Source organism: Pezoporus occidentalis, unplaced genomic scaffold (genome assembly GCF_034315485.1).
Source record: "Pezoporus occidentalis ecotype Australia unplaced genomic scaffold, CSIRO_AGI_Poc_V1 ctg191, whole genome shotgun sequence".
Taxonomy (NCBI): domain Eukaryota; kingdom Metazoa; phylum Chordata; class Aves; order Psittaciformes; family Psittacidae; genus Pezoporus; species Pezoporus occidentalis.
The window spans coordinates 10,111-34,164 of NW_026913760.1; the positions used below are offsets into that span (position 1 = coordinate 10,111).

Sequence of the window (24,054 nt, forward strand, 5' to 3'; positions counted from 1 at the left end):
CCGGTTTAAGCCATTTTGGGGCATTTCTCACCTGTTTTCCCTGTTTGACTCGGTTTTAGCCATTTTTGGCACTACCTCTCAAAGATCCGCCCCCCTTGGCCCCTCCCCCCTGCGCTGCCAGCCAGTCGCTGCCCTCCTCCCAACCGCCCGTTCTCCCCTTATTAGTGAGTAGTCAGGGCTTCATTCATTGACTGCTGTTACATGACGTCACGGGCTAGGTGGTGCGGAGCTGCTGCAGGGCTCTTCTGCTACGCCGCCTCCTGTAGCCAGGTCTACTTACAAGGGCTAACAGGTCTACCCCGACAAGCGCTACCAAGTCTACCCATACCTTAACCTACCCGCATGCACCACCAGGTCTACTAGGTCCACGTGCGGCCCGTATGGGTCACCAGGTCTACCTTTACTAGGGTTACCAGGTCTACACAGACAAGCGCCCCCCCCCCCCCTCCCCCGGTGGTCATTGGCTGGAGCCTCCGTCAGTCACTCTTAGCTGCACCTCTCTTCCGGTCAATTTTGCTACCGCCCCCTCACGGCCGCCATTGGCTGGAGGGTCCGTCCATCACTCTTAGCCCCGCCGTTTTCCCGGTCTTTTTTAGCCACCGCCCCCCCACGGCCGCAATTGGCTGGAGCTCCCGTCCATCACTCTTAGCCCCGCCCATTTTCCGGTTTCCCACCACCACCTCCTGAGGCCGTCATTGGTTGGAGCTCTTGTCAATCACTTTTCTCACCGCCCTGCTTCTGGTCTGTTATGCCTCTGACCCCCCCCCATGGCAGCCATTGGCTAGAGCTCCCGTCCATCACACTTAGCCCTCACCTTTTCCGGTCTCTTTTGCCACACCCCCCCTTCCCGGTCGCCATAGGCTGTAGCACCCATCCGTCACCCTTAGTTCCGCCTTTTTTCCGGTCTTTATTACCACTGCCCCCCCCGCTGTTACCATTGGCTTGAGCTCCCGTCCATCACTCTTAGCCACGCCCCCTTTCCGCTCTGTTATGCCACCGCCCCCCCGCGGCCTCCATTGGCTGGTCCTTCCTTCAGTCACGCTTAGCCCCGCCTCTCTCCCGCTCTGCTATGCCACAGCCTTCCAGGGCTGCCATTGGCTGAGGCGCCCGTCAATCACTCGTAGCCCGGCCCTCCCGCAGCTCTGATTGGTTCGTCGCCACAAGCGCAGCCTCTTTTCTCCACCCCGTGCCGTACCGAATACTGGCCACGTGATCGCAGCACCGATCGTCTCCCGGCGCCGTTCCTCCGCTTCCCCACGCGCAGTGCCGCGGTTTGCACACACGGTAGCACCGGAACGCGGCCCCCAGCCGCTTTCCCCCCATCACCGCTCGCTTCGGTGCTCAATTTTCGACAGGGAAGGGGAGCAGCGGGCGGTGCCCGGGGCCGCAGCGCGGCCCCCCCCTCCCATCAGTACCGGGATTTCGACACAAGATGGCAGCAGCGAGCAGCGCCCGGAGCCCCCCCTCCACCAGCTGCAGGACCGATGTTTGGACACACGGTGGCAGCACACGTTCACCTTTTAGGTGCCCCAGAGGCAGCGGGCTCCAAATTTCGCAAATTGCAAGCCCTAGCAGATTGAAAGCCTCGGGCTGTCAGGTCTCAGATTTCAATCGGGTCCAATGCCCTCCGACGCTGCCCTGCTGGGTCCTAGAGCCCGAGTGTAGGACACAGAATCTCGGAATGAGTCGGACTGGAAGGAACCATAAAGCTCATCAGTTCCAACCCTCTGCCATGGCCAGTATGCAGATGGAGTTTTTGGTGACAAAATGAGGGTAGATTGCCATGTTGGTGGCACCACTGCGGAGCTCACCATGTGTAGGTGATGTCCAGCATCATCTTTCTCTCCTGGAGGAGGGGCTGAGGGGCTGGACGTTCACACTTTGTCAGCTGTGCTCCAGTATACCCAAAAGCCCTCACCAGAGAGGCAGTCCTGGAGAAGGGCATAGTGAAGCACCCTCCCGCATTGCTGCTCCCCGGGGAGGCCCTCTTCTGATGCCACCAAGCCAGGCACCGAGAAGTTAAATACATTTTACAAAATTTACTTATAAATAAAAACATAAAATTACCAGTAATACACCTTGGTTGCCAGAAAGAACATCCAAAAAAACCCGGAGAAAAATATGTACAGGCACCGGGAGTGACAGACCTGCAATGCAGAAGGTCACACACAGCGTTGTGCAAAGGCAGCACTGCGAGGCCTTGGGTGGTTACACCATAGAGCAGGGGCTGGGGAAGGACAAAGGGCTGGGGAGGAGACAGGGACGGGGTGATGCGGACCTGGGATAGTGGCACGGAGGCCAGCAGGAGCAGGAACCAGGATGGGGCAGGTAGTTGCGGGCATTGCTGGGATAGGGCAGGCAGTGAGGGTTCCACTCTCCTTGACACTCCATGTGTTTGGCACTGGCAAGCTCCTGGTCCTTTCTTGTGAAGCTGTCAGTGCAGGACTATGGCTTGGATAATGCAGAAAATCCCTTCTGGCCTCTCAAGAGGGAGAGGAGCCAGAGTGGAGCTGGGTGCCACCCTTTAACCACCATCGTCCAGCTCTCCAAAGCATCCTTCAGCAGGTCTGGGAGAAGGCTGGCAGACCCAGTGTGGTTCCAACCTACAGCCACAGTGCTGGAACTGGGATTTGAAATTGGCTTTTTTCCATGGGACCATGGCTAAGGATTTGCTTTGTGCCAGTTGGGATGCCCCAGGGCAGCGCAAATAGGGGGTACTTAGGGGCATTTGTGGAAGGCACAGACTGGTTTCTGTGTTGCTGTTACAGGCTGGCTGGAACGGTGTGAGGGATGCTGAATTCTGCTTGTGCACAGCTTAGAGCCCTTGGCTGAATCTATGTCATGGGATTGTGCAAGATTCCCCCTGGCAGCCCTGGGATGGGGCTTCTCAGGCTGGTGCCCAGCTCGCTAGTGGGTTAAAAAACATAATGTAGGAAAAAAAAAACATTGCATTAGCACAAAAGTGGTCCTGGCTGAAGACCTCCATCCAGGCAAGCTGGATGCTGGCTGATTCCTACTGAGCTGTGGTGGGACAGGAGAGTCACCACTGGTGACGTGCAGTGGAGCCTTGTTATCTGCTTGCTGGCAGCAGGATATTTTGAGAGAGGCTAGAAAACAAAATGACAGTGGTTGGTTTGGGGTTTTTCAACCAGGTCCAGATGATGGGATCCTGTGGCTGTAAGGGCACAGGAGGAGAAAAGGCAGCTGGCACTCCTGGGAGGGACGCTTGCCAGCGAGCATGTGAGAGCACATGGGGCAAACACAACTGATTTCCCCTTCAATTCCTTCAGTTGGACTGTGGCTTGCAAATTCCTGTTAATTCTTGAATCCAGTTGCCCATCTGGCAGATGGAGAAAAGGGACACGGAGTCCTTGTCCATCAGACTGGGGAGCACTGGGCTCACCATGGCTGTGCAGGTGCAGGGAGGAGGGATGTGCCAGTGCAGCTGTGGCTAGGGGATAGGATGGGTGGGCTGTGCTTGTTGGTGAAAGTGACTTTTGGTGGGGGACTGTTGGTTGTAGAAGGTGGGGGGTGTGTGCGTGTGTAGGGTCCTTCCTGAGGCACTACAGAGGCCAAAGGATGGGAGAAGTGGATGTGCAGCCTGTGCTGGTGGCAGGAAGTGGCTCCTCGGTACCACAGGATCCCTGGGGATTGGCACCGACCGGAGGAAGGATAAGGAGGTGTAACAGCAGCACAATGCTTCCTCCAGGCTACAGCTGGAAATGTGCCAGGTCTGATTCCTCTTGAAGACCATGAGAAGGGCTGTGGTGTCCCAGGATCCCTCCAAGCCTGGAGCAGAACGTCCCCTGCGAGTTTTGCATCATCTTGATACCTGACAGGAGATTATTCGCTAAAATCCTGTTCCCTGACTACCTCCCTTGCCAGCTTCTCAGCCCAACAAGGGGGCAGAAGGAATACTGCTGAGGTGGGAGCAAGGAGGAGCTGCTGGCACGTCACCATTGGCACGAGTTGCTTTTTCACCTCTAACATGACAGGCTGTGGTGCAACACAGGGAGGGCTGTGAGCTGGCCAGGCCACCAGCTCTGCTAATAAATACATGGCTCATCTGAACTGTACAAGGTGCGGGGCAGTGCTTCTTGCCTGAGAGAGACGCCCACCCCGAGCTGCATGGAGGAGAAGGCAGACCTGGCTCAGATCTCGGTGGCAATGATATCCTCATAGGGGACATCTGTGCCAGGTATGTCCAGCTCAATAGGTTCCCTGCCATCTTCCCCTGTGGCAAGCTGCTGCAGCATCTTCTCCATATTCTGATTCCTCTTGTACATGTGCAGGTAGCTCTGCTGCAGCTGCTTCTGGTAGTGAATCACTTTCTCCTTCTCCTCCTTCCATGTCTGCCGCTCATGCTGGAAGCTGGAAGTCATCTGCTCATTGTTGTCCTGCTCAGCCTTCAGCTCTGCTCTCAGTCTCTCCACCTCTCCCTGCAGGGCTTGAGCATTGTCCATCATGGGGCAGGGCCTGGCCACCTCCCGGGCTTCACTCAGCTGCTCCTTGAGGATGGCTAGCTGCGTCCGCAGGTCCACGATCTCCTGCTCCAGCAAGTTCACCTTCTCCCTCAGCAGCTCAGACTCGTTCTTCTTGCGCTGGAGCTCGTTCTCACACACCTCCAGCTCCATGGCCTTGGTGTGCAGGGAGCTCTCCAGGTCCTGGGTCTTCATTTCCAGCACTTCCATCTTCAACCTTATCTCCTTCAGCTGAGCCTTTAGGCTGAGGATCTCAGTGGTCTTGCTGTTGAGCTCTGTCTGGGATTCCTTCAGCTGCTGCTTCAGGAGAGAGATCTCCCCTGACTTCTGGCACACCTAATGGGAGGAATGCAGCACCAAGTTAGGGCTGCATGTCAGAGAAAGCCCACAGCACCCACGGTACCCCATGCAACCCATGCTGGGCACAGCTGGCACAGCATGTGGAGACCCTGGCCGTGAAATTCCACCCAGGGAGATGCCCCAGCACTGGGAGCAATGCCCTGGGCTCTTTGGGAGCTGGAGGGGACCCCATGCTCTCCATGCATCAACACCCCAGCTGACACACAAGGCTGCTGGTGAAGATTTAAGGAGCTGACACCCTCAGTTGAGGTGTGGAGATGGAGGGTGTTGAGGAAATGCTCAAGTCTCCATATCCTGTCCAACATGTTTGCTGAAACCACTGCTCACATGGTCAGTTAAACTGGCTGAGCTCGTTTCACAAGCAGACACTCAACGGCACCCCTCAAAACTGCAGCTGGGAGGAAAGCACATAAATCCCCCTGGAGCCTAAAGCATTGCTGGTACAGGTCCTCCTGGGGACAGCTTTTGGGGGCTTGGTGGGACACTGCAGCTCCAATTTAGGGAGGATCTGAGAACAGCCTGGAAAGGTGGCTTGAAATGAAAATAAACTAGAAATATTGAAAGTGATAAGAGAAATCCTTGCATGTGAGGGGGTGAAGCTGAGCACCATGCTTTTTGAAGCATTCTAGGCAACAGTTATAGTAAACTATAGTGAAAACAGCTGTAGTGAAATGACATTGGTGTGTGTTGTTCAGGCTCACAGGCTCACATCTGAATTTTCAGCGGTTTAATGGTCTTTGTTCAGTGAGCCAAATCAGTGGGAAAAATAAGCTTAAGCAGAGAGTGGAAGGCTTTACTGCTCTCTAATAAATGGCCCTGCAAGTCCAAGTAGTTCCTATTTACAGGTGGGAAGGCAGCTTTACTAATCCTTTGGGGCAGATAGCCAAAGTTGTTTTAGTGACTGGGGTTTTTTATGCAGCAGTTGTTTCCTTATAGGACGTGAAGTGCTGAGGAGTTCAGAGGGGCACTGAGTCACTCAATCACTGTTTACAGAGCCTCCACGTGACAGGCGAGGGCTTTCCTTGGATTTAATATCTCCTACAGCCTGGCCTTAGTGAGTGCACCATCTGCTCCTCTCAGGCCCTCTGTGGTCTGAGCTGGGTGCAGGTATGGACACGGAGAAGAGCTGTGTGGTGTATTACTGGTGCTGGAGCTATCTCCTTCCAGGCACATGCTTTGCTTTGGGCATTGGAAACCCAAGATGCCACTCGGTGCCACTCACCTCCCACTGGGTCTCTTCCAGTGCCGGGGCAAAGCTGGTCTTCTCCTTCTCATAGGATCTCAGCTTGGTCTCCAGCAGGTTTTGCTCTTTCATGAGTTTCTCCAGCTCCTCCCGGAGCTGCTGCTTTTCCTGCTGCAGCTGAAACACCTGGAGATGAAAGACCTGCTGTGTCTGCTGGGTTTTCTGCAAGGTTTGCTTGAGCTTGCTATTGCATTTCTGCTTGAGGCCCTCCATCTCTTCCTTGCAGTGCCGCTGCTTCTCTTCATAAGCCTGGCAGGAGCTGAATTCCTTCTCCTCAAAGCTTGACTGAAGCTCCTGCAGCTCCTCTTCCCTCTCTAGAAGCTTCTGCTCCAGCTCCTGGATGGTGGACTCATCCATAGAGATGGGCGAACGGATACAAGTGGTCTTCTTGGCAGCGTGGTTGGGGGGGGCTTTCCCAGGGTTAAGGATCTTGTTGCCTCCATCTGAGAAGGACATGGCCTTGAGGCTCATCATGTTGCTGTCCTGGATGATGGCACACTGCAAGATGTTGTGGGCTGAGCCCCCGAAGCGGCTGATGGGTCCCATTGGTGTGACGAGGGGATCAAGCTGGTAGCTGCTGCTGGTGCTGTGGGTGGGGAGGCTGGACATGGAATTCCTCCCGGAGTCAGACAGACCCCCTGAGCACAGCACTGGCTTCAGCTCCTGCTCCTTGGCTTTGTCAGGGGGCTGCAGCTGCTGGGAGAGGTGACCCCCATTCTCTGTGGATGACTGGAGGATGGCGCCGGACCGGGGCAGCACCGGCTTGAAGGCAGTCGGTCTTGCAGTTGGCTTCTCTGCACCCTGGGGAGAAGAGAAAAGCAGAGACATCAGCATGGACCAACACCACATCAACACCACCACCACCTCCCTATCCCTCTGTCCCCAAGGACAAGACCCCCATGGCTGGGATGGCTCAGGTCTCCATCAGGGACCAAAAGCTCAAGAGGATGCTGATGGCTAAAATAGCCTTTTGGGAAGCAAATGGCACATTTGGAAATTAAAGGATACAGATCATATTGTTGATCCGAATTCCTGAAAGAAGAAGGTGGCAGAGTGCCTCCAGCACCTCCCTGCTGCCCCTCTCATCCCGCTTCTTCAGCACAAACTTTCTCTGAGCCTTCTCCTGGACCAGAACAGCCCTGCAGTGGGGCCTGCACCCACTTGGAGGGCAGATGTGGTCCAGTGGGGTACCCCCTGATTCTGGGATGCCATCTCCCCTACTAACCACTTCCAGCTGACTAGGAAAGGGCATCAGCTTCTGCGGTGTGGGTGTCCCAAAGTCCATAGCACTGGTCCCGGCTTGGCTGCCCAGCTCCACGCCAGCAAGCGAGGTATAGTCTGCTCGGTGGGAGCCATGAGATTTCTGGCTGACCTTGATGTAAAAGAAGTCCTCATTCTTGCTGCTTTTGGAGCTGGATTTGTGGCTGGAATCTTGGGAGAAGCCAAAGCGGAGCAGCCCGTCTGAGTACCTGTTGAGCTTCTTCAAGTGAGATGACTTGCGGAGCTTGTACTGGGAGGCTCGGCAGTGCTTGCTGTGGAAGCTGTGGCCAGAGATGAGGCTACTGACACTGCCCATGCTGCTCCCAGGCAGGGGGCATGCGGCAGGGGGAGCAAAGCCCAGAAGAACCGTGGCACGAGGGCTCCGGGCAGTGAGTACAGACAGCAGCTGCTGCAATCATAGCAAAGACCTCACTGTGCTAGGAAGCTGCAAGCCTGAGGAGGCAAAGAGAGGAGCAGGGTGAGGAAAATAGGCCTGGGAGGTGGGCATGATGCTGTGCCTGTGAGCTGGGCATCAGTGACTTCTGATGGTGGTACCCCACTACCAGCCCAGGGCAGCTATTCCCCATCCCTCTGCAGAAGCCCTGTGTAAAGGAGGATGGCAGACAGAGAAGAACAGGGCTTTCTTTTGTGCCTGTGGATGTCTGCAGGAGCCTCCCACAGTCTGTGTCCCCCAGGCTGGCTGGCACCTGCCATTGCACAGTTCCCAGTTGGATGGGTACATCCTGCCTGGTGCCCGAGCTCATCAGGAGCTCCTGGGTACAGTGCACCCGGATGAGGCCAGGAGGGTTGGGAGACACAGGAGCCCCTGAAAATGAGAGGAGGAAAAGGGATTTGTAGTGATTTTTAGGTGCCTGATAGGCACTCATTTCTATGAGCACACATGCTTCCTGCTTATTCCATGCCAGATGTATCCCATCTCCTGACAGCCATGCTCGGGACTGTAAGCTGCAGTCACAGCCTCTCCTGCATCAGCCTGTGGCTCCCTAATTTCTCTCCAATTTTCAGTGCTCCTCTTAATCTACCTGAAAAGGGCTGCTGTGAGGCTTAATTACACTTAATGTCTGTGCAGCACTTAAGATGAGAGGCGTTATGTGTGCGCTGAGTATTGTGAACACAGTTCAGAGGTATGCAGAGCTATGCATTAATTCCCTTTGCTATGGCAAAAAAAAACATAAAGCCCCAGCTCCTAGTGGCCTTTGGATGCTTGGCTCCCTGTGTCAGAGCTATAATGGAGATGCACCTTCCATCTAGATAATTAAAGGATCAGGAGACCAGGAAAATGCTGCTTGTAGGCAGAAGTTAGAGCATAATCAAAATGAGCTAAATCCTGTTTGCACAGGATGATGACAGAGGAAATGTTTCTGCATGGAAAAGAGCTCAAAGCTCCTGCTTTCAGTGGTGACAGTAATGCAAGGTCCAGCTCTTCTCCAGAGCTGCCCATGGTGGGTTCCCATCAGCCAAACAGGCATCCAGGGGGTAAAATGTCCCCTAGCAACTGGGAGAGGGTTGAGTGGTAGAAGAGGTGCAGGCACAATGTGCCAGGGCATCCTCACTGCCTCATCCTCATGGTCTAGAGAGTTGCTCCTATGCTTTTCCCATTCTTCATGTCCTGCCTTATGCTCTGGTGCAAGCTCCTCTGCATCCCGAACAGGGTAACACAAACTGTGCTTATCCCTCAGCTTTATTTTTTTCCTTTTTGTCTGTGTTCTGAGGATCCAGGTTGATTAAGTGTCAAAGGAAAGTCCCAGAAAGACAGAATATCCTCTTTAATCCCTAACTCCATTTTGGGGGGATTAAGAGAAGTAAGTAAGAACTGAGGTGTGAACTGCTGCCTGGATGCTGATATGCTAAAAATTATCAATGACTTTGGCTTCATTCATTTTTACTGTGTAAGAGGCATAATGGAGGAATAATGGAAGGGGAAGGAATTGCTGCAGGGAACAGGATAATTGGCACAGGAGGTGGCTCTGCCAGCACATGTTCCAACACCATGCTGGTGTGTGTGAGCCTGCACAAGAGGAAAGGCAGTTGCACAGCAGGAAAGCTGCCAGCTATAGTGACAGCATCCCAGAGACAGCATTCAACATGTGCAAGTAGAGGGGGAAACAGCTGCTGTATTTATGTGCACCTATGGCAAAGGTGTCAGGGAGGTTTGATGCCTTAAAGCACAGCATTTTGCAGAGTGCATAGCCCTGGTGCTCTGGGATGTCGGGCTCACTGTCCCCATAGCCAGAGCATCAGTTCCTTTGGATAGATGCACCCTTGGGTTTTGCTTTCCTGCAGAAGATAGGAGAAACATGGGGAGGGAATGGTAGGACTTTCCAGGCTTTTGGCAGTAGGTGTTTCAATCAATCCCAGCCCTCCTACACATCCCTGAGAGGGTTGGGCATGTCTTTTTCTTCTCCTTCCCTCTTTTGATTTAAAAATGAGTACTTGGAAAGCCATGGAGTTGGTATCCATGCACAGCATTAGCAGAAAGAGGAAAGCTCTGGAGACAGCACAGCTTGGAGTGCAGCAAGGGAGCAGAGGGTACAGGCTTCTGCTCCAGCTCCAGGGCACCTCCAAAAGGTCTTGTCCCTCTTCCTTGTTCAGCCTCTGGGGCACATGCTTGTGTCTTCCCCTGTGTCAAATCTAGTGACTGTGACTGTGCAGGGAACCAGACTGGTTTGCTGAGACACACAAAAACTAGTTGCGTATACACATATATATTTAGATGTTTGTATGCATTTTAAGAGGTTCTGCATGCTTGGCAACAGTCACAGTTCAGTTAGATTGAACATACTGCAAAGTATGAAGGGGGTTGAAAAAAAAAGGATAAATATGTAAGCAATACTGAGAGTGCAGGGTCTGAAAATGCCCCAGGAATGGTGTGTTGGGGCTGGAACTGTGCATGTCCATGGGGTCTGTGTGTGGCTGATGGTGTGTGATGATGATGCCACTGTAGCAGCCTGTCTCTGCAGCTGAACCCAGATGCTACAGCCCCACATATTTAGCCCTGTGCTCAGTGTGATTACTTTGAATGCAATTTGCCTTGTCACTCACCAATTAATGAGGACAGAAAGCCAGAAAAGGCATGAGCTTTTCCCTCTTGCCCTGCTGCCTCCAGTGCATGAGCCCTTTAAAACTCTTTTTGGCACTGTGGTGGGGAGGGGGTTCTAGGGACAGCCCTAGCCCCTCAGTTGGATTCCTGGGGAGACGCTGTGCCGAGGGGCACTGCCTGTGCTCCATGAACCTTTGTGGGACTGCTAACAAAACCCATTGAGGTGGAGCGGTTAGTGGGGGTCTGGCAGTGGTCACACATGGGACAGACCCCAAATAAACACCCAGGCAGTGTGGGCTAAACCTGTGGGATCAAGGGTGAACACATGGATGCACCCACTCTTGCTTTTGCAGAAACAGGGAAAAATGAATGGCATCTCACAGTCATTGCAGTTATGCCTATCCTGGGATCGCACACAGGAGTGTGACTCTCCCCATCACCTCCTTTCTGAATGGGCTGTGGGAATTTAATCTTATCTCCTTTGCTGCACTGTTTCTTTGAAGCCTTTCCCTCCTCCCTGTTTTCACAGCCAGTAACTTTCTCTCTGCCTTCCCCAGACAGGTCACCTTATAAAAGCCTTCTTTTCCTTCCTGGCTTCGCATTATTACTCCCTCCCTGCTGATCCTATTCTTCTCTCCTCTGTGAAAGCTTCCTTCTCCCCTGCACTCTCTCACCTACTCTTTTTTCCCTCTTGAATCATTATTCATAATTTCTGTGCAGATGCACCCACACATTTTGGTGTTTGTTGGGAGAGGTACAGATAATACAGAAGCAGTAGCAGATGCCAAGAGCCTGGATCCAGGAGCAGCCTCCTTCCTCTTTCCCTCAATCACTGCCAGGTAATGTGCCCTTTTCCTTGGTAATTTGAGTCTTTGAGACACCAAGAATGTGGCCCCAGGTTAAAATATGGTCATTTCTATGGTAAAAAAGCCATCCACCTGCTACTTGAAGCATCTGACATGTTTTAATGAAGAGAATGGCTTAATCCAAAACTTGTGAGCGCAGCAATTCCAGTAAACTGGATTTGGAATCTGCAGCCAAAGCTGGGTTCTGATTTCAAGGCCCCCAGACGCTACCGAACACCAGGCTGCTGAGACTGACCCACGTCCAACTGCACGAGCATCTGCCTGTCCCTGCTCAGACTTATTCTTCCCGTGCCCAGCTGGAGCCAAGCTCCCTGAAATCTACTCATTTCGATCTCCAAAGAACTGGCATCAATAGGGCTTGGAAAGCCTCATCAGCAGAGCCGACCTTGCCCCCACCCTGTAATCTTCCCCCTAATGGTGCTAATGGGTATGAATTAAAACACCCGCCCAGGCAGATGCCGTCCTTGTGGTGTTCAATTGTGGCTTAGTGCCGGCAAAGGGCCCCGTTACAAGCCTTTCATTCACTCTAATTCATTGTCCCCCACTCATTCACTGACATTCATTGGAATCATTTTGATTGGAGGCAGGGAATGAATTGAGTACCAGATTCATAAAGCACACCATGTGTTCTGTCCTGATTTGTCATTAGTGGAGGGGGACACTCCAGATGAATAACCAGCCTCAGTTACATCTACTCTAATAGTCCAGGAGTCCATCACAATGTTATTTCAATGAACACTAAGAGAATTCGCACCCACTGCCTGGTGCTTGTTAGAGGATCTAGCAGGCTTTCTGCCTGGCTTTGGCAGGCGTTTGGGTGGGCTTCATGCCAGCGCAGCAGTAGGAGACTGTGCCATGTCTCTGCCAGTGTCCCCTGGCAGCCATTTGTGCTCTTTTGCTATGACTGGTCATCCTGCTGCAGGCCCTGGAGGTGGTGCAATGGCTCTACAGGGAAAAAAGCAACCAAAAGCAATCTGCAGCCATTTGGAAGTCCAGCAGCAGCACAGAGCACTGCCTCTTTGCATCCAGTTCCTGCAAGGAGGGTGGCTCAGGTCAAGGTCACGTATCATAGAATCCTAGAATGGTTTGGTTTGGAAAGGACCTTAAAGCTCATCCAGTTCCAAACCCCTGCCACAGGCAGGGACATCTTCCACTAAAACCAGGTCGCTCCAAACTCCACCCAGCCTTCTTCCTGCCAGCCACACTGGGAAATCTAAAAATCAACACTGAATTAAGCATTAGCTTTGGAAAGAGCTTTGAAGGAGCTCTGTACATCTCTCCTCCATCCATTAAGCAAACAAGGCACCAATTGTGACCAGGCATGAGTCAGTGGCTTTAATAGGAGAGCAGGGCAAAATCATGTGTGTGATGATCTAGCAGCACTGAAGTGACTTGGCTTGAGCTATGTTTGGGGAAGCCAGTACTAGAAGAGGAATTTCTCAAATTAACAATGAATCATATTGTCAGAGTGAGCTTTAGAGGATGTCAGCTCAACACCTGCTGTGTGGTGCCTAATTCCATGCTGTCTGGTCCCTTTGTGGAGAGACAGCAGTGTTTTCCTGTGCCAGAGCCCCAGCTGAGCAGGGAGAGACTCCTGTTCCTGCTCAGGGGCAATTGCTCAACCACAGCAAATTGATGTAAGTTAGTAAAGTCCCATGACTTCCAATGTCTGTGTTTCTACAGAGCCTTGTGCTTTTTCTCCTGCAAATGCTTACTGGACAGTTAGCCTGAGCACAAACTAATAGCACCAGCAAATGTGTGGGCTAGAAAAAGTGATGCATTATTCTTCCTGTCTCCTGAGCCTGAGAGGGAATTAGAAGTGGAATGAACCTTATTGCTGGGGGCTGAAAAGCTGCAGCCTCAGCAACAGCAGTACTCCCAGGAAAAGCTGATGGTTGCCCTGGCAGCCCACAGGAAAGTCAGGAGAGCAAAGTGACCTGTTGGGAGAGCGCTGGGGCAGCATAATTGATCCTTGGGCTCAGAAGGTCACTAGATGATCCAGTGATGGGATGCTGAAAAGCCCCAGCACAGCTGCAGTTTGTATTAATTAGCTTCATATGAAAGCAAATCCTAAAAGCATTAGCAAGAGTTGGGCTTGAGACAGTCCCAGCATACCTCCCACTGTCGCTGTACCTCAGGGAAAGCTATTCCCAGGAGGAGCTAGCCCCATACAATGTCCTGCCCTTGCCAGATGCAAGCACAGCAGCAGCAGGGCATTGTGGGAATACCCCAGCACTGCTCCAGGAGCCTGATCCTCCAGTTATTACCACTTTAGTTTGGTCTAGAACTCTTATGATCCTGATGCCACATATTTCTGCAAGTAACCCTTGGTCCTACCCATGACATCCCCAGTTCTCTGCTCATCCCAGAGCCCAAACACTTTCTCACTCTGTTCTAGGTTAAATGCAACTCCAGGAGTCTCCAGTTCTGAACCTTCACTGCAAAGAAACCCAACCTGTTCCACCCAGAGCTCCCCATAGCTTCACCCCAACAGCTTCATCCCCAGAAGCCTCACTTCACAGATTTTGGAGCTCAGCGGTGATTCAGCAGCCAAGCACAGCACCCACACAAGTCACATCAGTCATGCTCCTGGTACAGAGGTGATGCTTGTGTGAGACATAAATATTCCTGGGGTGGAGAAGCAGATCTTTTCAGTTTACTTAATTCCTAACAGCATCTGTCTTTTCCTGCTAATGAGGGACTAATACTGCAATTAAAGCCCTGCTAACTGGAAACTCAGAAGTGCTCTACTCACTGCTTTTGTCTTTTGCAGGTCTGCAGAGTCCTGGGGCTGTGGCAGGCACCCCGGAATGGTGATGCCAGCACCAGGGAATGGGCACCACCTCCAAACTGGTGAAGAGAAGGCTCAGGGGAGACCTTACAACAATATCTACCAGGGGCCACAAGAGATCTGGAGAGGGGTTTTGGAGAAGGGCCTGTAGTGACTGGACAAGGGGGAATGGCTTTAACCTGCCAGAGGGGAGACTGAGCTGAGCTCTTAGGCAGAAGCTCTTCCCTGTGAGGGTGCTGAGGTGCTGGCACAGGGTGCCCAGAGAAGCTGTGGCTGCCCCATCCCTGGCAGTCCTCAAGGCCAGGTTGGGCACAGGGGCTTGGAGCACCCTGCTCCAGTGGAAGGGGTCCCTGCCCGTGGTAGGGGTTGGAGCTGGAGGAGCTTTAGGGTCCCTTCAAACCAAACCAGTCTGGGATTCTGATTTCACAACCTTCCCGGACAGATACCATTGGTCCATGGGGAACAGCCAGGGCAGCCCTGCTGTATCACAGCACCCAGGTCACCAGCAGCCCCTGGTCTCCATCAGCTGCTTGCAGGACCCCTCTGTTAACAAGGCAAGTTTTGGGGATGGGGTTTTGTGTCCTGGGGATGCGGGTGAGGGGACTCCTATTCCCACCAAAGACACTGCAGAAGGTACTATCCATACTCTTCCATCCCTGTGAGGCTGGCAGGTGAAAACCAACCATTCCTTCCCTCAGAGGAGTGTGATGGGGCCCTCACATCCCTACCGCGGATTAGTTATTTTGGGAATTGTCTGGAGCTTGCAGCTGGTGCCGGGGTGGGTGACAGCTGAGCATGGCTTTCACTTGGGATCTGCGAGGCCCCTTCTCATGCATCTATTTCCAACCCTGTAAAACACAATCTGACAGGGTTTGGGGTGGGGTGGGCATCCAAAAAAGCTAGTTGCAAGGTACTGGCTTGGATTAGGCTGCTCAGGAGCTCTGTGCATCTTTCAGGTGCTTCTGAGCGTGGTTGGGAAGGTGTTGCCCTTCTATCCCTGCCTGTGCAGTACTGATGCAGCAAGGTCCAATTGTCATAGCTGTAGCCCCTGTTACGAGCCAGACTGGTGAGGTTTGGTGTCCTATATGTCCCTCATGTGCTTTCTCCAGGGTCTAATTGATGGAAAGGGTTTGCCTATCCACCTAAAGATAGCTTCATGTAACTTGAGATGAGCCCGAAATACCTTTTCTCTCAGCTTTCCGCTTCCGCAAGCTTTGCATGTGTGTTCTTCTGTCTCCTTACTTATGAATAAAACAGCAACAAGTGACAGTAAGCCCATTTCTTTCCAGATTATGACAAGATGGAAGCATCAAGGGTTTCTTCTACAAGCCAGTCCCTCACCAACCTCCAGGAAATACCTGGACTAAAGCCCTTTCTTTAGGATAAAGCTTCAAAACCCCCACAACAGCACATGGGAGAAGCATCCTTTTCACGCACAGGGAAAATTTAGAAGTGGAGCTGAAGGCTGCCATAGAGACAAGGTTCTATTTGCAATCTTCTTGCCTTTTATTTTCTCTCCTCCTCTCCCAAGTGGTTGAGAAGCAGCCAGGAGCACAGCACCATTCCCTCCCATGCTCCTGCTGGCCATGGCTGCTCTATAAAGTGCTTAAGAGGCTTTGCTGGGTCCTTCACCTCCTCTAGCCTTTTGGCACCTCCTTGTTATATCTGGGGATCATAAAACAAATCTGTGCTGCTTCTCTCTCAGCCTTGTTGGGTTCATGTGCAACATCAGCACTGCCACAGTGCATGGACCCACCGTTTGCTCTCCCTTGCTCTTGGTGCTGGCCAGGCAGCTGAGGACATGAGCAGCCAAAGGCTGAGCTAGGGCTGGTTCTCTTGAGACATACTCCTGAAGTCATAGGCCTGCTGCAGTGGGAAGATTTAGCTGCTTCCCCAAGAAACATGAGAGGAAATAAGTGACCCTGGCAGCAGCTGAAAACCCTCAATCTCAGTCCTTAGCAGTAAGGCTGCAAGTATCAGAGAAAGAATTTCTCTGAGGTAGGACCTGAAGATCTTCCAGTAAACTCAACTTCTCCATGTCAAGTCTATGCTTGGCTTCATAACATCTGAGCTCCACAAGTAAGATGTGCATTATTTATGTGCTGCCTTTCATTGTTTGATACCAGTTATGCTGTGGCTTGTCTAAATGCTGGGTATTTTTATACCCTGCATGATGTTCAGCCAAGGGGGAGCTGAGAAAAGGCAACTCCTGCATGCTGATCAGAAGCTAATCTCAGCCCTTGCTGTGAAAAGCATCTGCTGTGCTGCTGCTGTCTTCTCATCCTTCAACTCCCTCTCTTGCTTTCCAGCGTGTTACATGTCCCTGTCCCTGCTCTCCTCAATCAGGCTTCAGTGCAGCAGCCACAGAAGAAAAAAACCAAAAGGCAAATCCAATTTTTGCTTCCTATTTTCCTCCTCCTTTTTTCCTTTTCAAATTTGGCCCATTGTGAAAACCACCCCTTTAATGCCTGACTGCCAAATAGAGCAGTTCTCTCCAAAAAGAAACGTACATCAAAGTTGCAAGGAATATTCAACTAACCTTTAAAGGAGAACATCCGTAACTGGCTCACAGAGATGTCATTTAGTGTTTTAAAAGATAATAAACACAGGCACTTGCATTTCATGGGAGCATGTCTGTTAAGACAGTTCTGGCTGATGTCCTGCTCCAAGGCAATAAAATACCTAAATATTCCTTCCAACTTGCAATCTGAGATAGAATCTGAGACTTTATCTGAGGTTCTGAGGTTATCTTTGCTTAGGCAATAGGACTAGTGGCCAGATTCACCCCTTCTGCATCTAGGAAACCTCAATGAACATAGGATCATGTAATGGTTTAACTTGGAAGGGAGCTTAAAGCTCATCCAATTCCAACCCCTGCCACGGGCAGGGACCCCTTCCACTGGAGCAGGGTGCTCCAAGCCCCTGTGTCCAACCTGGCCTTGAACACTGAAAGGGATGGGGCAGCCACAGCTTCTCTGGGCACCCTGTGCCAGTGTCTTACCACAATTATAGTGAAGATCTGTCCCTAATATCTAAAATACCACTCGTGGCAAACAGCTGTGTGTCACTGCACAATGTCAGGAAGAGAGCCCTTTGGCAGGCTTTTACTCTTTCAGCAAGAGGGAGGTAAGTGCAGAGCCGCAGCTTGTCTGGCTCTCAGACCTGTGCGCTGCCAGTGTCCCATGGGAAGAGATGCTTCGTGCTCCAAAAATGAGAGGCTCAGGAGATGAGGCTTTTTAAACAATGAATAAAACTTGCTACCGTCTGCTGGAAGGAGCCAGCTTTCACAAAGGCCTTACACTGCTGAGACAAATGGAGATCTTCTTTTAGCTCAGGAGAAAAACATGTGTGTGAGGAGGAGGAAGGTCTGAACCAGAATGCTGCTCTTGAAAGGACCTGGTTGCATTTGCTCCTACAGCTCTGGAGAGATCGTAGCTCTGCTTGTGCAACAGGATGTCCCTTTCCCCAGATTCTGCTCTCCAAACCAGGTAGTGGCCCTGTGTGCACATTCAGGACTTCCTAGAAACAATTTATCAAGCTTTCCTGCTCATTTGGGAGCTTTTAAGTGAGCAAGCACGAAACCCCAATGGTAGCAAACAATCTGTGTGGGAAAGACTGTGACCAATGGGATATAGCCCTAGAGGGCAGGGGCAGGGGGGCAAGACTTGGTTGATATTCAAGGATCACCTGCTACAAGCTCAGGAGTGTGGCGTCCTAACTAGAAGTTAGTGCAGCAGGAGGGCCAGGAGACGTCCATGAATGGATAAGGAGCTGCAGAGGAAACTTAGAGGGAAAGAAGAGGCTTATAAAAGGTGGAAGCAAGGACAAGTGGCTTGGGAAGAATACAGGGATGTTGTCCAGGAAACTAGGGACCAGGTGAGGAAAGCTAATGCCCAGTTAGAATTAAACTTGGCTAGGGTTGTGAAAGATAACAGGAAGGGATTCTATAGGTACGTAGTGAATAATAGGACAACGTAGGCCCCCTCCGGAACCTATCAGGAGAACTGGCTACACAGGATTTGGAGAAGGCTGAGGTTCTTAATGACTTCTCTGCGTCAGTTTTTACTGGCAAATGCTGAGACCACACCACCCAAGTCTTGGAAGGCAGATGCAGGGACTGCAAGAATTAAGACCTTGGGCCCACTGCAGGAGAGGATCAGGTTTGAGACCATCTTAAGAATCTGAATGTGCACAATTCCATGGGACCTGATGAAATCCATCCACGAGTCCTGAAGGAGCTGGCAAATGAAGTTGCTAAACCACTGTCCATCATATTTGGAAACTCAAGCCAACTGTATCCTGGGCTGCATCAAAAGAACCGTGACCAGCAGGTCGAAGGAGGTGATCCTACCCCTCTGCTCTTGTGAGACCTCTCTTGGAGTATTGTGTGCAGTTCTGGTGTCAACATAAAAAGGACATGGAACTGTTGGAACAAGTCCAGAGAAGGGCCACGAGGATGATCAGGGGCTGGAGCACCTCCTGTATGAAGACAGGCTGAGAAAATTGGGGCTGTTCAGCCCGGAGAAGAGAAGGCTGCATGGAGACCTCATAGCAGCCTTCCAGTATCTGAAGGGGGGCTATAGGGATGCTGGGGAGGGACTCTTCATTAGGGACTGTAATGACAGGACAAGGGGTAATGGGTTAAAACTTAAACAGGGGAAGTTTAGATTGGATATAAGGAGGAAGCTCCTTACTGTGAGGGTGGTGAGGCACTGAAATGGGTTGCCCAAGGAAGCTGTGAATGCTCCATCCCTGGCAGTGTTCAAGGCTGGGCTGGACAGAGCCTTGGGTGATATGGTTTAGTGTGAGGTGTCCCTGCCCATGGCAGGGGGGTTGGAACTGGATGATCTTAAGGTCCTTTCCAACCCTATTCTATGATTCTGATTCTTTGTGCCAAATCTTTGTACATTTCCTGCTATTTTTAACTAATCTCTAATGGCAACAATCCACTTAGGTCCTGCAGCGCGCCTTCACTGCTGCTCTCCATGAGTGCTCCATGCCTCTTCTCTGTATCTTGCCCCTTCCACAGGGAAGCTTTCTGTGCAGGTCTGGAAAACCCACGACATCAAACCCAAGGGTAGATGGTAAACACGTAACATCAAATAAACTGGAGGGGGAGAGGGGAGGGATTTTTAAGACATCTCAAGAGAAATATTTATAACCACCTATGCAAGTCAGTGGTTAGAGAGACGAGGGAAAAAAAAAAGACCTCCGGGTTTCCCATCAGTGCTAAGCTTTTTCTAAGTACTGGAGGATTAAGAACTAGCTCCTTATGGTGCAGGGCATGGGCAGGTTGTGTAGCTCCGTTCTCAAGTAGTACATGGACACAGTCCTGTCTCTGCCAGCCTGTGTTGTTTGAGAAGCAATTATAACACCAGTTTCCTGTAATGGCTGCAGTGATACTATCTGTTCGCACTTGTCCACGCAGCACCTTGCACTGCAGGCTCTCAGCTCTGCTGGGATGTCTTTGAGTGACTGAGAGTCCCAGTGAGTGAACCTGGAGCTCACTGCTGTTGGAGATGGGGACAGGATTTTGAATGGTCTCAAGGAAAGCAGGTATGTGATCCAGCCCCCACCTGGATCACACCAAGAGGGGCTGGTCTGAGGCTGCCCACCTCTGCATGCCGCAGATGCCTCACCTAAGGTTGTGCTGAGCATGACTGTACCTGCCCGCAGCAAAACAGAGGCTTTCAAAGAGGGAGAAAAATTGTGATTTAGGGCAAGGGATATCGTCAGAGCCAGAGCTGCAAGAGGCACGGAATGGGAGAGCAGCAGCTCGCTGGGAATGCATCCTTGTCTCTGCCTGGTCCTGCTCTGCCGTGGAGCATCTACAAGAGCTTGACTTCCCCCCTTCTCCAGTGCTGTGGTTCCTCTGCCCAAGCCTGGGGTGAGGGTCTGTTCCATGCACTCTCAGTCAGGAAACCTGCCCTGGAAGTCTCAATGCCTGTCTCGGTGGCTCACAGCAGAGCTGGATTCTTCTGAAATCTCATTTTCCTGCCTGAATTTCTCATTCATTTGCCTCCCACCACTCCACAGTGCTGCCTGGAAGGAAGAAGTGACTAAGGGGTGGGTGGAAAACAATGACTCAAAACCGATTTAGCACCCTGTGGTGCCAAAAGGAGGGGGTCAGCAGGGAGCAGGAGGGACACCAGAGCAGCCAGGGGCTCTGAGGGTGTGGGAGCTGCCCCTCAAGCATGTGTGAGCCACAGGGCTGTGGCTAGAGGCCTAGCAGGGAGTCAAGAGAATCTCCTGTAGCAAGCAATTGTGCTCCCGAGTGTGCTTTTGCAGCTGCCATTAATTGCCCCCACAGCTGATCTTGTACTTAGTTCTTTGTCCCACTGATTAATGGCCCTTTTGATTAATTGTACAGGTGATGCTGCAGAATGGCTAAGGGAGAGGGACAGGGGGTGGTGTCTACAGAGCCTTAGAAAAGCCTGGCTATGGGTATAGGTGTGAGCTGAGTAGGTTGATGTGCTGCAGAGGGTCTCTGGAGATGGTGTGTGACAGTGCATGGCTGGTGTGGGAGTCTGGGGCCAAGCAATGATTTCAAAGGGAAGTTCATTGGTTCCTGGAGTGATGGTATCAGGAAGACAGAAAGTAGAGACTAACAAGGACTATTTTCCTCCTTCCTCTCCTTTCCTTTCCTTCCTCTCATGTTCCACATATCTTGTGAGGAAAACAAGCTCTCGAGGAATTTGGACAACCACAGTCACTGTGGAAACACAAGCCTGCTTGGGAAAACAGGTCCCTCTGTGGTGAGCACAGTCGCACATGTAATGAGGTCACAGGCCTCAGCTCACTTATGAACACAGGAGAGAAAGGGAGAAACCCTTCCTCAGTGCAGCTCTGCTGGGGTAGCCATGGCTGAGGGGTGTCTGGGGTCTGGCACTGCTGGAAGGGGCCAGGGGGGGTGTTAGCAAAAGGGGACAGGAAACAGGAAACCAAATGCAAGCTCCCTGGGGAGAAAGGGTTTTGTGGCAGGGATGCTGCGGTACCACCACTGCAGCTGAGTTTGAGTTATGTGGGCACAGTGGTGCTGGAGGGTCTAAAGGGAGCTGTCAGGGCTCTCCCACAGTCCTGAGAACCTCTGCGTGTGGAACTCTCCTGCCACACCACTGGGAAACCTGAACCTGTGGCTCAGCTGGCTGAGCACAGAAGGGAGCATCGGGCAGTGAGCTTGGGCCCTGGCTCCATGCTCATTTCCACGAACTGGCAGCTGCCAGGCTGTGTGGATCTGGCATCGATTGTTAGCAGAGTGAGAACAGCCCAGAGGCTACTGCCTCATCCCCCTCCAGCACTGCTCCTAAAGGCAGAGGTTAATCCTTGGCTTTCCAGGACCAGAGCACCCAAGTGTTCCTCTGGTCAGCAGTGACCTCCTGGCCATGCACTCCAAGGAAAGCCTTGACAGACCTGGCTGGCCATGACTGCAGGCACCCAAAGTATGGCTAAACCTCTTCCAGCCATACCTGGCCGTGCACTAACACACAGCGAAACCCACATCCAGATACCAGTATTTGCACCCAGAAATATCTGATGCCCAGGCAAGCCCCAGCCTCTGGGCTTGCAAACTCTCTTCCACCGCCCATTGTCCCTTCTACCCCACGCACACAGGAGCCACCAGCAAATAGCAATTTCCACGGTGGGCAGGCAGTCCCTTCTCCCGAGGGTGGCTCAATCTGAAGACAACAAACCAAAGGCATCTGCTTGCTCTTTCTCTTCCCAGAGAGTCTGGGGGCTGTGCAACCACAGCAGCCTGAAGCAAGCTGCCGAACAGGCAAAATTTTCTCCTTGTCTTGGAAAGTTGTTTTCCAGACTTCCGAGGGAAGTGAAGAGCCGGAGCTGAGCCCCGTGGGAGACGCAGGAGGCTCCCACCTGGCAGAGGGATGCGCTCCGTTTAACCCGCTGTTCCGGCCATCTGTGATACGTTATGCCCAATCCCCACACCCTGACACCGCGGCGTCGGGCCGGTGCCGTACTGAGCATCCCAACCCGGGATTTAGGGTTAAACCGGAGCGCGTTTAACCCCAAACCGACGCGCTGCCGTCGCAGGCTGGGGATCCCGGCCGCGCAGCGCAGTCCCGTCCCCCCTCTCTGCCCCGAGGACGGACTCCCGGGGCTGATCCCCCCATTTCCCGCATCCCCTCCGTCCGCAGCCGCGGGGCTTCTCCCACCTCGGGTGTCTGCTGCTTCCTCCTCCTCCTCCTCTCCGCGGCGGCGCGGCGCTCCGCGTGGTTCCCGATGCCCGCCCGGCAGCGGCATCCCCGGCGCGGCGGAGGAGGAGCCTGGAGCCCCACGCCCGCCCCGCCGCAGCCCCCGGCCTTTGTGTCCCGGCCCGCGGGGTGTCCCGGCTCCGCCCGTGTACCCCGGGATGGCTGCAGCCCCGCCGGGGACCAGTGGGACGGTGCAGGGCTGGGGACCGTGCGAAGGGGCCCGAGGCGTCTGGCGCACCGGTACCGCCGCTCCTACCCGGCGCTGGGATCGTGCCAGCGCCTTGGAAAGCACTTCGGGAAAAGAGGAGAGAGCCCGGGGCAAGCAGCCATCAGCCACGAAGCTCACCCGGCCGGAAAAGGCCTGGGCTGAAGTTCCTGTTTGGCTTGATTTAGAGCAGGGACGTGAATCCGAGTCTCCAATATCATAGAACCTTGGAATCATAGACTAGCCTAGGTTGAAAGGGACCTTAACGCTCCTCCAGCTCCAACCCCTGCCACGGGCAGGGACCCCTTCCACTGGAGCAGGGTGCTCCAAGCCCCTGTGTCCAACCTGGCCTTGAGCACTGCCAGGGATGGGGCAGCCACAGCTTCTCTGGGCACCCTGGGCCAGCGCCTCAGCACCCTCACAGGGAAGAGCTTCTGCCTAAGAGCTCATCTCGGTCTCCCCTCTGGCAGGTTAAAGCCATTCCCCTTGGCCTGTACCTGCAGGCCCTTTGTCAGAAGTCCCTTTCCCCAGTTTGGGATGGGCCCAGGTGTGTCTAGCTAATGCCACATCTAGTCCTCCCAGAAGGAAGAAGGACATTTTACCCAGGCCTCTGGCCACAGGGAACCAAATTGCTGAGGCCATGGCCAAAGCCATCCTAAGTGCAGATGGGGAAACTGAGGTAAAGTACCTGTAGAGCTGCTTCAGCTACTTGGGGTGCAGAGGCAACAGCTGTCATTAGCAGAGGCAGATAAATGCAGGACAGGGAATAGCTGAGCCCAGAAGCCTAAGCACAAGTGGTGCTCCCATCCTAGCTCCAGCAGTGTCAAACCCAGCAGGAGTTTTGCTCTCTGGACAGCCCTTTCTTCAGGTAGAGAGCAGTAGGGCCAGGTCAGAGTGAGCTGAGGAGCACCCATGGGGCTGGGAATTGCTGTGCCAAGGTGCAGACAAGGGTGGGAGCAGTCTGTGACCTCTCCTGGCCTTGCTTTTAGTGCTGAATATGGGGAAGGATGCTGTAAAGAAAAATCCCTGAGCATCTCTGCTAAATCACCTTCCAGATGCAACACAGGCCAGGGCCATGGGACTACTTTCTGTAGCCTGTGCAGGCTGGGCTTGTTCACAGGTAAAGCCCATTGTGCTGGTGCAGGTGATAAGCAGGTATCCGCACACACTGGGACTTCCAAAGCACCAAGCAGCATTCAGTGCATCCCACTAGTCGCTGGTAGGGTGGAACAATCTTGGAGGTGCAGTTATGTTTCTACATCCCTTCTCTCCCTGTAAGCCTGCCCCTGGAGAAGTCTGTTTGCCTCCTTCTTCCTCACCTTGTCATTAGTTTGCTCCTACACAGAGACAGGTTTCCTGCCTGTGTGCTTTGAGCAGGCCTGTTTGCCATTGACAGCTGACACAGTGCTCAAGAATTCACTGGGCAGCTAGCAGCACACCTGGACTTGCCCCATGCATTGTGCAGTGTGGCTGCATCCCTGTCAGGTGCACAGTGAAGAGGTTCCCTGCACTCCAGCACACACCTCTGCATGCTGGGGAGCAGCCAGATCCCATCCCCAATCCCCACATCAGCTTCT

General features: G+C 52.7%; 1 protein-coding gene and 1 long non-coding RNA gene across 3 annotated transcripts; one reads left to right on the plus strand and one right to left on the minus strand.

Annotated features, from left to right (window-relative positions):
• Positions 1-2,024: 2,024 nt before the first annotated feature.
• On the minus strand, positions 2,025-22,590 carry LZTS1 (leucine zipper tumor suppressor 1). Of its 2 annotated transcripts, XM_062616932.1 has the most exons (5): positions 22,234-22,590; positions 15,246-15,303; positions 7,310-7,797; positions 6,064-6,885; positions 2,025-4,817 (listed from the first exon to the last, which is right to left on the minus strand). In XM_062616932.1, the coding sequence occupies exons 3-5, from the start codon at positions 7,658-7,660 to the stop codon at positions 4,152-4,154; spliced, it is 1,839 nt and encodes a 612-aa protein (XP_062472916.1). In that variant the 5' UTR covers positions 7,661-7,797; positions 15,246-15,303; positions 22,234-22,590; the 3' UTR covers positions 2,025-4,151. The 2 variants fall into 2 exon arrangements, with proteins under 2 accessions (XP_062472916.1, XP_062472915.1); XM_062616931.1 differs by lacking the exon at positions 15,246-15,303.
• LOC134162737 (uncharacterized) lies at positions 7,771-14,006 on the plus strand. Its single transcript, XR_009964430.1, has 2 exons — positions 7,771-11,244; positions 13,670-14,006. It is a non-coding gene; the product is annotated as an uncharacterized LOC134162737 (long non-coding RNA).
• Positions 22,591-24,054: the final 1,464 nt, after the last annotated feature.

Bases quoted from the DNA above. Each gene is read 5' to 3' on its own strand.
- LZTS1 (XM_062616931.1), bottom strand. From the start codon at position 7,660: ATGGGCAGTGTCAGTAGCCTCATCTCTGGCCACAGCTTCCACAGCAAG. The intron at 6,886-7,309 runs GTTAGTAGGGGA...TCTTCTCCCCAG, and splicing joins TTCCTAGTCAGCTGGAAGTG to GGTGCAGAGAAGCCAACTGC. The intron at 4,818-6,063 runs GTGAGTGGCACC...TCCTCCCATTAG, and splicing joins TGGAAGAGACCCAGTGGGAG to GTGTGCCAGAAGTCAGGGGA.